At 35.6% G+C, this 12,496-nt stretch overlaps 1 protein-coding gene across 1 annotated transcript; it reads left to right on the top strand.

Moving 5' to 3' along the window:
* The first annotated feature begins 7,330 nt into the window (after positions 1 to 7,330).
* Positions 7,331 to 11,167, top strand: LOC145608222 (ornithine transcarbamylase, chloroplastic-like). Its single transcript, XM_081663836.1, has 5 exons — positions 7,331 to 7,602; positions 8,897 to 9,231; positions 9,973 to 10,104; positions 10,288 to 10,563; positions 10,758 to 11,167. The coding sequence occupies exons 1-5, from the start codon at positions 7,407 to 7,409 to the stop codon at positions 10,938 to 10,940; spliced, it is 1,122 nt and encodes a 373-aa protein (XP_081519962.1). The 5' UTR covers positions 7,331 to 7,406; the 3' UTR covers positions 10,941 to 11,167.
* The last annotated feature ends 1,329 nt before the right edge of the window (positions 11,168 to 12,496 follow it).

Below are 12,496 nucleotides of genomic sequence, written 5' to 3'. Positions count from 1 at the left end.
TGTTATTGATTAGGTTGTTAGGATTCAGGAGCCAAATTCGAGCAAAACCACTCTAATAACAAGGTTGGTTTTTATTTTTGAAAGTAAATTTACACAACTATTAATAGTCTCCTTGTGCCCTTATGGACTATATCATAGGAAAAAAGCCTAAAGCGTCTAAATAAGTGAGGTAGCTTTTTACTTCTGTAAATTTACATTTACATGCAATATGTATCAATTGAATGTCCTTTAAAGCTTAGTCAGTTGTACTGTAGTTCTTACTTACAAGAGCTATATCCTATCTCGAAACCCCCATTAGTAAAATCTATGTAAGAAACTTTTATTTCTTAGTTGGGAGTAGTTCAAATTCAAGGAAAGAGAACAACAATTAACTATAACATCCTAAAATCAAAAGAGATACTATTACAACAAGTTCACTACATGATTATCCTTATATTTCATCTTTTTTTTTTTTAGTTAATACCATTTGACTTTTACACTATTCACATATTACACTTTGACTTGCTTTTGTGATTTATAAATAAGATAAAACATAGGGCCTGTTCATATTTACTTATTTTCAGTTCAGTTCAGTTCAGTTCAGCTCCAATCAGTTCAGTTCAGTTCAGTTCCAATCAGTTCAGTTCAGTTCAGTTCAGCTCTTAATTTCCCTCTCACATAAAATATTCATTTCAGCTCAATTCAGTTCAGTTCAGTTCCAATCAGTTCAGTTCAATTCAGCTCCAATCAGTTCAGTTCAGTTCAGCTTAATTCAGTAAATATGAACAGGCCCATAGTTGAATTGTTTCGGTGTATATTTTATTAATATCCACTTATAATTTTACAATAATTAGAGATATCTATACTTATATATTAAAAAGCGTTCCTAAAACGGAGTATGTGCCACGTGGCACCTTTCACATGTATTAGATATATACCGCATCACCTTTCACATGTATTATATGCCACATCAATAAAAATGCTTATTACAAGGTTTGAACACAAGACCAATCTATATCTATACTTATATATTAAAAAGCGTTCCTAAAACGGAGTATGTGCCACGTGGCACCTTTCACATGTATTAGATATATACCACATCACCTTTCACATGTATTATATGCCACATCAATAAAAATGCTTATTACAAGGTTTGAACACAAGACCAATAAGAATTAAACTAATGTTCTAACCATCTTTGCTATCGTTTAATCATGTTTCATATTCAATTAAAATATACTAAATACTTTGTATCAAACATCAATTTGAGAGCACTTATTTAGATTCATAGTTATTTTTGTTCACTCTTATTTTAATTATATACTTTATATTTTATAGGTCAAATAATATTTGTTAATATTTAAAGTAAAACTCGGGGCATCGCCCGGGGTACACACTAGTTAATGGTTATAAACATGTGATGACAAGTGTGTTAATTGAAATGTGTCAACTAAAAACATAGAGGAAGTTTACTAATTACTACTAGTAAATTTATAACCCAAAAACTACTTTGTAAACGAATCCTACTTTAAATGTTCGAGATCGACAACATAAAAAATCAACGCTTATGAATAGTGTTATGTCAATCAACTATGTTCCTTAAAATGTCTATTTACCTAAATGCCCCTATTTATTCATGTGAATCACATGTGTGGCATTTTTTTTAAGTTTAACTTAATGCTTATGAATATAGGAGTGCAACTAGGCGCATAACTGCTATTTGTTTATGATGCATATAGGATAGTTCATTGGTAAATTCACTTAATTTTTATGCTTTTTTTTATTGCTACAGTGGTATATTTAATGTTTTATAATACGTATAGTGGTATGTTTAATGTATTACTATACATGTATTTTATACTACTAGAATATAAGGGTCTGTTCTCTTCAGCTTATTTTCAGTTAAGCTCCAATAAGTTCAGTTCAGTTCAGTTCTTATCTTAATTTCCTTCTCTCATAAAATGTTCATTTCATTTCAGTTCAGTTCAGTTCTTATCTTAATTTCCTTCTCTCATAAAATGTTCATTTCAGTCAGTTCAGCTCCAATAAGTTCAGTTCAGTCAATCACAATAGACCTTAAGATATTTTAGTAGTACTATTAATAGTCATTATAGCTAGAGCTGTCAAAAGCTGACCCGACCTGAAATACCGACCCTAACCCTAACCCGTCTGAACCCGAAAATAATAGTGACCCGAACCCGACCTAAAACCAACCCTAGACCCGAGTTAACCCGAGTATTTTTGACCCGAACCCGACCATGAACTGACCTAGAGAGGACCCGACCCGAATGTAACCCGTAAATTATTGACCTGAACCGAACCCGACTCGAACCCGAGAATGACCAAAACCCGATTTAACCCGTCAAAACCCGAATTCAACTGGACCTGTTACTAAATCGACCCGAGGTCAACCCGACCCGTTCCTAACCCGACTCGAATTCAAACCCGACCTATTACAAACCCGACACGAAATTAACCCGACTTGTTATTGACCCGACCCAAATTCAACCCGATATGTTGTTGACCCGACCCGAATTTAAACTCGACCTATTACTTACCCCAATTTTAGAATTTAGGTTTTTTTAGGATAAAAAGAGTACAACGTATTGACTATTGAGTTTCAGGCTTTTTTTTCAATTTATTAACAATAGAAAAAAAAAAAAATTCATTACTCTTTTGTCTTATAGATGCTATTTACTTGCCATGTAAATAACAGCTATGCAATAATACTTAACCTGAATATAGTGATATGCTAACTACATCTCTTAAAATGTCTATTTACATAAATACCCTCATTTATTTACTTTTGTTTTCTTCTTTTCAATTTATTTCCTTTTGTTTTTACCGGTATAAATTTTTTTTCCTTTTTTTTTTCTACCTTTTAAAAAGTATAAAATAAGGGTCTGTTCTCATACTTTATTTTCAGTTCAATTTAGTTCAGCTCCTAATTTCGTTCTCTTATAAAATATTTAGTTCAGTTCAGTTCAGTTCAGCTGAGTTCGATCAGTCAATGAGAACAAACCCTAACTTTTGAAATTTGAGTGTTATTAAAGGCAGGGAGTGATGGAAGAGGGAGGAATGGAGGGACAATTCTCACTCTACAACAGTAGAAGATAATACCATAAATTCCGACCCAAATACGTACACCTTTTTTTAGTTATCATTTACGATTAAACAAGAGAAACTACCGTTAAAAAAAAAATAGAATCAATTGAAATTTCACGCATTCAATTCAAGTTCGGGTATTCAAGTTGGGTCAAATTAGGTCTCGGGTTAAATCAGAATCAGATCATGTCGGGTCAATCAAGCTTCAGTTTAGGTCGGGTCAATTTCAGTTCAAGTTATAACAGGTCGTTCACCTTTTCGGATACAGATCGGGTTCAATTCGAGTTAAAATCAAATTGGGTTTAATTTCAGGTTCGAGTTGTGTTGAGTTGGGTTTGGATAGGTTAACAAGATGGTACATTCGGGTTCGAGTTAGTGTTGAGTCGGGTTCTGGTTCAAATTCAATTCTTATAAATATCGATGTGGCCAAGTTGAACTATATAATTACGCCTTCCATAATTATTTGATCAAGCATCATCAAGATTTTATTAAACCTATATACGAGTGATAGAGAACAAAAGTTATATAAGCTGAACAAAAGGTTTTATTAAATCGGATTGAAGGTTTACAGAATTATACCAGTATATAAGCTGAATAAAAGGTATATAAAATTTTATTAAACCTTTCATAACTCGGGTTCATGTTTTAATTGGGTTGGGTACTACTTCAGGTTCGAATTGTTTTCGGGTCGGATTAAATCGGTTGACGGTTACTATCAGGTCGGGGCAGGTTCGGGTGTAGGTCATAAAGTATTGGATCAAATGGGTTTCCTGTTAAGATCAGGTCATGTTACAAGTCACTAGTTTTACCCCATTGTTCGAGTACAGGCTAAGTTGAAATCATTGTTCGTTAAGGTCTTGTTAGTTTTTGACAACTCTAGCTATAATCCACACTTTTTGAGGAAATTTTGAGATTTCGGGGCCTGGTGGCAAAATGTGTTGAGACCCTAGGGAATATATCTCGGGGTCATATAATGCCATTTGAAACCATATATAATTATTATATGTTGTCATAAACGTATGTGGTAGGCTTGAGTTTATGAAATCAACGCAAGTTATGAACGGGTAAAATGACTGTTTAAGGGCATATTGGATGGTTCCACCGACCCAATTGGACACCTGGAGGTTACTAGAGACTATAGTAAACATCTCGGCAATTTTTAATTTTGGGCGAAAAAATGTCAAAAAATTACAAATTGAAGGCTATAATTCAAGCTTTTAGAGGAAATTTTGAGGTTTTGGGCCCCGATAGTGAAAAGCCTTGAGACCCTAAGGGATACATCTTGGGGTCATATAATATCTTTCGAACCATATATGATCATTGCATGTTGTCATAAACGTCCGTGGTAGGCTTGCATTTACGAAATCGGTGCAAGTTGCAAACGGGTAAAATGACCATTTCAAAAAATATGGATGGTTCTGCCGACCCAATTGGACTCCCAGAGGCTATTAGAGACCATGGTAAACATCTCGGCAATTTTTATTTCCGGGCGAAAAAAAGTCAAAAAATTACAAAATCGAAGGCTGTAATCCACGCTTTTTGATGAAATTTTGAGGTTTCGGGGCCTGGTGGCGAAACACCTTGAGACCCTAAGGGATACATCTCGAGGTCATATAATTCTGTTTGAAACCACATATGATCATTATATGTTGTCATAAACGTTCGTGGTAGGCTTGAGTATACGAAATCACTTCAAGTTGTGAACGGATAAAATGATCGTTTAAGGGCATATTGGATGGTTTCAGCGACCCAATTGGACTCTTGGAGGGTATTAGGGACCATAGTAAAAATCTCGGCAATTTTTATTTTCGTGCGAAAAAAGATCAAAAAAATTACAAAATTGAAGGCTATAATCCACGCTTTTTAAGGAAATTTTGAGGTTTTGGGCCCGGTGGCGAAAAGCCTTGAGACCCTAAGGGATACATCTCGAGGTCATATAGTTCTTTTTGAAACCACATATAATCATTATATGTTGTCATAAACGGTCTTGGTAGGCCGCTTGAGTTTACGAAATCACTTCAAGTTGTGAACGGATAAAATGAACGTTTAAGGGCATATTGGATGGTTCTACCGACCCAATTAGACTCTTGGAGGGTATTAGCTAGGGACCATGGTAAAAATCTTAGCAATTTTTATTTCCGGGTGAAAAAGGGTCAAAAAATTACAAAATTGAAGGCTATAATCCACGTTTTTAAGGAATTTTGAGGTTTCGTGGCCCGTTTGCGCAAAGCATTGAAACCCTAAGGGATACATCTCAGGGTCATATAATGATGTTTGAAACCATATATGATCATTATATGTTTTCATAAACGTCCGTGGTAGGCCTGAGTTTACGAAATCATTTTAAGTTACGAACAGATAAAATGACCGTTTAAGGGAATATTGGATGGTTCAATCGACCCAATTGGACTCTTGGAAGGTATTAGGGACCATGGTAAACATCTCATCAAATTTTATTTTCGGGCGAATAAAGGTAAAAAAATTACAAAATTGAAGGCTATAATCCACGCTTTTTAAGAATATTTTGAGGTTTTGGGGCCCGGTGGCGAAAAGGCTTGAGACCCTAAGGGATACATCTCGAGGTCTTAGAATTTTGTTTGAAACCACATATGATCAATATTTGTTGTCATAAACGTCCGTGGTAGGCTTGAGTATATGAAATCATTTCAAGTTGTGAATGGATAAAATGACCGTTTAACGGCATATTGGATGATTCCACCGACCCAATTGGACTCTTGGAGGTTATTAGGGACCATCTTGTGTCCCGGAGATACGGGATTCAGAGTGGTAAACATCTCGTCAATTTTTATTTCTAGGTGAAAATAGGTCAAAAAATTACAAAATTGAAGGTTCTAATCCACGGTTTTTAAGGTTTTTTTTTTGAGGTTTTAGGGCCCGGTGGCGAAAAGTGGCAAAATTGAAGGTTATAATCCACCCCATTGTTCGAGTACAGGCTGGGTTCATATCATTGTCGGTTAAGGTTGGGTCTCGGGTCGAGTCAGTTTTTTGACAGTTTTAGGGTTTTTACACTTTTCGCCACCCTGAAACCTTAAAAATTCCTTAAAAACTGTGGATTATATAGCCTTCTATTTTGTAACTTTTTGACCTTTTCCGCCCGGAAATAAAATTGCCGAGATGTTACCATGGTCCCTAATACCCTTCGAGAGTTTAATTGGGTGGGTGGAACCATCCAACTTGCCTTTAAATGGTCATTTTACCCGTTTTCGTACATGTCTCTTGTATTGGCTATAAGCTTACACGGGGCCTTTACGTCGCCGGATAATGGTCATATATGGGTCCACACAATATTATATGATCTTGGGATTCATACCGTAGTATTTCGTGAAATTCCAACACCAGCTCCCGACACCTCTTAAATCGCTCCGATTTCGTGTATTATAGTAGAGTTGTCGTTTCGGGTATTCAAGTCTGATTTGGGTTAGGTCAAATCATGTCTTGGGTTAAATTAGGATCTGGTTATGTCGGGTTAATCTAGCCTCATATCAGGTTTAAGTTTGGGTTGGGTCAATTTCAGTTGAGTTTATTCTGGATCGTTCACCTTTTTAGATATATGTCGGGTTCAATTCGAGCTAAATTCTGATCGGATTCAATTTTAGGTTCGGGTTGTGTGTGAGTCAGGTTTGAGTGGATTAATAGATGGTACATTCGGGTTCGAGTTAGTGTTGAGTTGGGTTCTGGTTGAAGTTCAATTCCAATAAATATTGATGTGTTCAAGCTAAACCTATATAATTATGCCTTCCATAATTTGATCAACTTTATCAAGATCTTATTAAACCTATATATGAGTAATAGAGTACAAGCTGAATCGGATTGTGGGTTTACAAATTTGTACCAGTATATAAGTTGAACAAAAGACATATAAAATTTATTAAACCTTCCATGACTCGGGTACAGGTTCTAATTGGGTCGGGTACTAGTTCGGGTATAGATTGTTGTTGGGTCGGATTAAATTAGTTGACGGTTACTCTTAGATCGGGAGCAGGTTTGAGTTTTGGTCAAAAAGTATTGGATCACATCGGTTGTCGGTTAACATATGGTCAGGTTCAGGTCGGGTTACAGATCACTAGTTTCACCCCATTTTCCGGGTACAGGTTGGATTCAGATCATTATCGATTCAAGTCGAGTTCTCGAGTTGAGTCAGTTTTTGACAGCTCTAGCTGGAGGTAGTATAAGCAAAAACTACTCCGTACTTTGTAGAATTCGTCATCAATCACTATAACAGAGAATCACTCTCTCATTTTCTCTTTCTTTCTCTCTCCTCTCATTTCTGGGTTTTTCACAGCAAAACACAAATTCCAGAAATGGCAGCGATTTCTTCTCACTCTTCTTCACTCTGCTTCGACTCTTCTTCTCTCTCCTCCAAAACTTCCTCTTTCTCCGGCAACCCTCTTCGCCGTTTCTCCGCCACCTTCGCCTCGTCGTCTACGATTAGTCGCCGGAAAATCAGTTGCCAGACTTCTTCTCTTGCTGCCTCTCCTGCATCTGTTGATGCTCAAGGTGATATTTTTGTGCTTTTTCTGTGATTATTTTGTAATTTGTGAAATGGGATTGAAACCCCTTTTTTGTCTGTCTTTTTGGTGAAGCACATTTGTGGGGTTCTTTAGTTTTTTGCCCTGTTTTGGGAGTCGTAAAGGGTAGTGATGTAGACGGGATTTAATCGTTGTTTGGTTTTGGATATCGGGTATGCGGCTAAGATTTTGATCAACTAAGCGATTTGTCATCCACATTTTGTGTCCTTTTATCTTGGTTGAAGAAATTGTAATATACTACCTCCATTTTGAAATAGTTGCATCATTGTGACTTTTTGTATTAATTAATCATATACTTTGTATTAACTTTGAACCTTCATTTCACTAATGAATTAAATAATAAATCTTATTATATTATAGAGTTTTAGTTTTTTCTCAATGTTTATTTTGTAAATTTCATAGTAATGTAATGTTAAATATATCAATGTTCAATGTTTATTTTGTAAACTTCATAGTAATGTAATGTTAAATATATCAATGTAGAAAGTTGTGTGTTGAGTGTTGACAAACATGATAGTTATAAATGCGGAACTATTTCCATACTGAGGAAGTATTGATTATAAGTGGAAATCATTTTGTTGTTGGGTCTTTGAGCTAATATGAGGATTTACTCAACTACATTAATAAGTTTTTGACTGTTTTTTTGTTAAGTGAAATTGTCAGTGATGATTGCTGAGTTATATTGCTAAAATTAATTGATAACTAGGATAATGTTAAATGCAATTAGAAATGCTGGTTAGTATTACTAAACTGTATCGGAGTACCTGTTATGTAGTTGAGCTTAATGGTCTCTTTGTCCTTTAAAAATTTGCATTGAGTTTTTGTCTTGTTTATCTATAATTTATGATCCAAATCAATTATGTTTTTTCTTCCTTTCTTTTCCTTTCCGGCATTTGTACCCTGTTTTGTGTTTGTACTTGGATAACATTTCTAACTATTGATGTTGAACTTCTTTCATCTCAAAAACTTATCCGCTTTCTTGTGGCTTGGTAAGTCTTTAGTTGACTCAAAAGCTGTTATTTCTTGATGCAAGTCAAGTTGTTTTATTGAATATATACAAATTGTATGCACATCTGTAATATGTTTCAAATATATTATTGCGCTCGTTTGGGTTGTCAAATTTATGATTTTCTATTGATTGTCCATCTCCTACAAGTTACTTTTGTTACTGTATTTGATTGGTTGTCTACTTCATTCTGAATTCTGTGGGTTTGACACCAACTGCTTTAGAGCCATACCTTAATCATTATTTTTCGTTTCAGTGAAAACAGCCAAAAAGGATTTTCTGCACATAACTGATTATGACAAGGCTACAATTTTGAAGATCTTAGACCGCGCAATCGAGGTTAAGGCTTTACTTAAATCAGGTGATAGGTCATATCAGCCATTCAAAGGGAAGAGTATGGCTATGATATTTGCAAAGCCATCCATGAGAACAAGAGTATCGTTTGAGACAGGTTTTTTCTTGTTGGGAGGTCATGCAATATACTTGGGACCAGATGACATTCAAATGGGAAAGCGAGAAGAAACTCGAGATGTTGCTCGTGTACTCTCTCGCTATAACGACATCATTATGGCCCGTGTTTTTGCACATCAGGTACGCTGGTGAGTTTCCGTTATGGTCTCATCAAGGTTGCTAAAATTAGCGAAATCTCCTTTCGTACCTTTTACCTGATGTTCTGTGTGCTAGGTGAATACATTTAATAATCTAAAATATTTTCAGGCAATTAATAATGCTGTAAAGATATTAGCATGGAAAGAAAACTATTACAACAGCTACTTGTTCAAATAAGCTGTGTCAATGGTTTTAATCTTGTAAGAAAGGTTTGATTCATATTTTGCTATCATTGGAGAGTATTGTTCTTCTGCGACAATTGACCAACCTATCTTTGTATGTTAACTCTATGTTCCTAGAAAGAGAGTTGATCTAGTTTTATGTCAGTGGTTGTGTTTGTTTGGTCTAAAAGCTAGATCTATTATATTTCTTCGAAGGTTAAGTTTAGAAGAGTTAGGTTTGCTCTTCTAGTAGTTTAGTCTTTGGCTAATCCAAAATAAACAAATAAGCACTATTACCAGTACAAGCCCCAGTGTAAAATAACTCTATTAGTGACAGAGGTTTGCATTTCTCATAACATATATATAATTTAACTCTTTCAAGTGTTGTTATGAGAAAAAGAAACGTAGAGTGTCCACATACAGCATATTGAAACAATTTAAGTTGAACTTATCAGAAAAAAGAGTTGTCTTCCCTCCCTTTTTCTGTTTGATTGCTCTTTCCATCTAGACTTGCATTAAAGCTGCTATGTGATTGAAGTAATGATTTTTTTTTTGGTCACAGGATATCATTGACCTAGCTAAGTATGCAACTGTACCTGTGGTCAATGGCTTGACAGATTACAACCACCCGTGTCAAATAATGGCCGATGCTCTGACTATGATTGAACACATTGGTAGCATAGAAGGAACAAAGGTGACACTTCTGTTTGTGGCATCAAGAGTGCTATATCTACCTTCTCACATTTCTAGATGGGGCCTACCAAGGCAGGATGTTATATCTGTGTTATACACTAGCCTTATATTTCATATCTCGCAGCAATATTTTCTGCATATATTCTGATTAGCTGAGTTGTGGATAATTACTGTGTTTGACCAGGTCGTTTATGTTGGAGATGGGAACAATATTGTGCATTCTTGGTTGCTATTGGCAGAAATTATCCCTTTCCATTTTGTCTGTGCCTGCCCAAAGGGATTTGAACCTGATCAGAAGACGGTGCAAAAGGCTCAACAGGCTGGCATCAGCAAAATCGAAATAACAAATGATCCCAAAGAAGCTGTTATTGGAGCAGACGTAGTTTACTCAGATGTTTGGGCAAGCATGGGACAGAAGGAAGAAGCCGAACATCGTAGAAAAGTTTTCCAAGGATTTCAGGTGAATGTAGATGATATATTGTTATCTATCTTTTTTATTTCTTGGTTGATTATGTTATATTGCATTGCTTTACACATCTTGCCTTGCTACTTGCTTTTGGCATTGCTCTGTTCTTGTTCGGTTAATTCGATTCAATCTTGTAATGTGGTAAAAGGACAATAAAATTTACATAATGCTTTTGTTATTTCCACTAGGTGGATGAGGCTCTTATGAAATTAGCTGGACCAAAGGCTTACTTCATGCACTGTTTGCCAGCTGAGAGAGGAGTAGAAGTTACTGATGGGGTCATTGAGGCTCCCAACTCAATTGTTTTCCCTCAAGCTGAGAATCGCATGCATGCTCAAAATGCTATAATGCTACATGTGCTTGATGCCTGAAGTCTTAACATTTTTAGAGCTTTTGCTGCATTGGTAGTCTGATCATCTGATGTCTTTTAGCGGTGTAAGGTAGAACTTGTAGATTCAGATGTGTTCAGCATGTTACATATATGCAAAGGAGGGATTAAAAATTTGCATAAAATAGCCGTACTTTCATCTTTAAGTGTGACAGAATTTTCAGGTGGAATGATATGAGAAGAGCAGAAACCATTTATTTCTTAAACTGATATATTTTCTCCACTATTTTGATCATTCGTCTCAAATACAAGTAATAGTTACTGTCTTGCTGGTGTACTGATCACTTGATCAGTTAAAATTGCGTTTGGTGCTTCCCTATGAGCTCTTGTATGGGTTAGCAGTATGGCTATGCTCCTGAGTGTTACGTGACCGAAATTGATATAAATAAGAACTGCTTGTGTAACAGTTTTCTGCGAATGTGTTAGTTTATGTATTTTCTAAATAAACAATTCTGCAGGTATTTAAAACTAATTGCAGCTAAATTCTCATACATCACACTCGAAATCCTTATATGTGAGAAATTACAACATAAAGAGGATGAAACTTTTCCTAACTACTAAGCTGCTCACTAAGAAGGCTTAAGGTCCATATTCATCTCATTAGAGGCAATTTGAAGGAGCCTCCTAGGGTTAGTTGATGTTTGTATTTTCCACCTAACGATCATCAAAACCAGAACAACTAGCTAATTATATAGGTGTACAAGATCATGGTCTTGAACTGAGCCAATTGGGATGTCAAGAGTGTAGTACTGGAGCTACCAAGCGCCGTCAGTACATTTAGGTGCTTTGGTCTGAATCATTTTTTCTACCACTCATAGCAATATAAGCATCAATCCTTTTCCGACATTAAAAACAAGAAGTATAAATCTTGTGCAACTTTGTTTTATTTCCTACTCACAGGAATACAGATAAATTAGGAAAATGGACACAAGAATACTGTCAAAAACATGTTTTCTTCTGATTTGTCACAGGGTACTTAAAATATCACACCGTGTTGCTTAAAGCTTTGATGCAAGAGCTCATCTGCAAGAAAGAATCCCATTCTTATCAATCATTATCTATACCTCTGAATGTTCTCTACAAGAAAAAGGAACAAAATGCTGTAGTAAAAGGGAGCTGCTTCAGTAATTTCTGGTGCAGGTGCTAACAACTAACAAGACAAAAGTATTGTATCTCTTATTACTCTAAACAAAGCCTAGCTTATCTGTAAAGGAATAGAATATATGACAGTGATCACTGATGGAGACCATGTAAATTCCAAAGAAAATGCCAGTGTAATCGATTGCAATCTTTAATTAGTTTCACTGTTCTTCGATTGGGAAACTTCAGCACCGTTAGGGAGAAGCTTAGTGGTTAGATTCCTCGAGTTATATTGGTTCTGCTTAAAGATGAAGGCATTAGCTTTCGTTACTCATCTACATCTTAAGGCTTTGTTGTCACACTTACACACAAGACATGAAAAATTAGCATCGTCGAAGAAATGCTAAAGAATATCCTAATCTAGCTCTTGAGATTAGTCAGCATCTACAGTTTGTGTGC

Source organism: Chenopodium album, chromosome 23 (genome assembly GCF_948465745.1).
Source record: "Chenopodium album chromosome 23, dcCheAlbu1.1, whole genome shotgun sequence".
NCBI lineage: Eukaryota > Viridiplantae > Streptophyta > Magnoliopsida > Caryophyllales > Amaranthaceae > Chenopodium > Chenopodium album.
This window is presented reverse-complemented; position numbering and strand designations above follow the sequence as displayed.

Excerpts from the sequence above, each read along its gene's own strand:
- LOC145608222 (XM_081663836.1), top strand. The coding sequence starts at position 7,407 with ATGGCAGCGATTTCTTCTCACTCTTCTTCACTCTGCTTCGACTCTTCT. Across the intron at positions 10,105-10,287 it reads GTAGCATAGAAGGAACAAAG|GTCGTTTATGTTGGAGATGG; the intron begins GTGACACTTCTG and ends GTGTTTGACCAG. Across the intron at positions 10,564-10,757 it reads AAGTTTTCCAAGGATTTCAG|GTGGATGAGGCTCTTATGAA; the intron begins GTGAATGTAGAT and ends TATTTCCACTAG.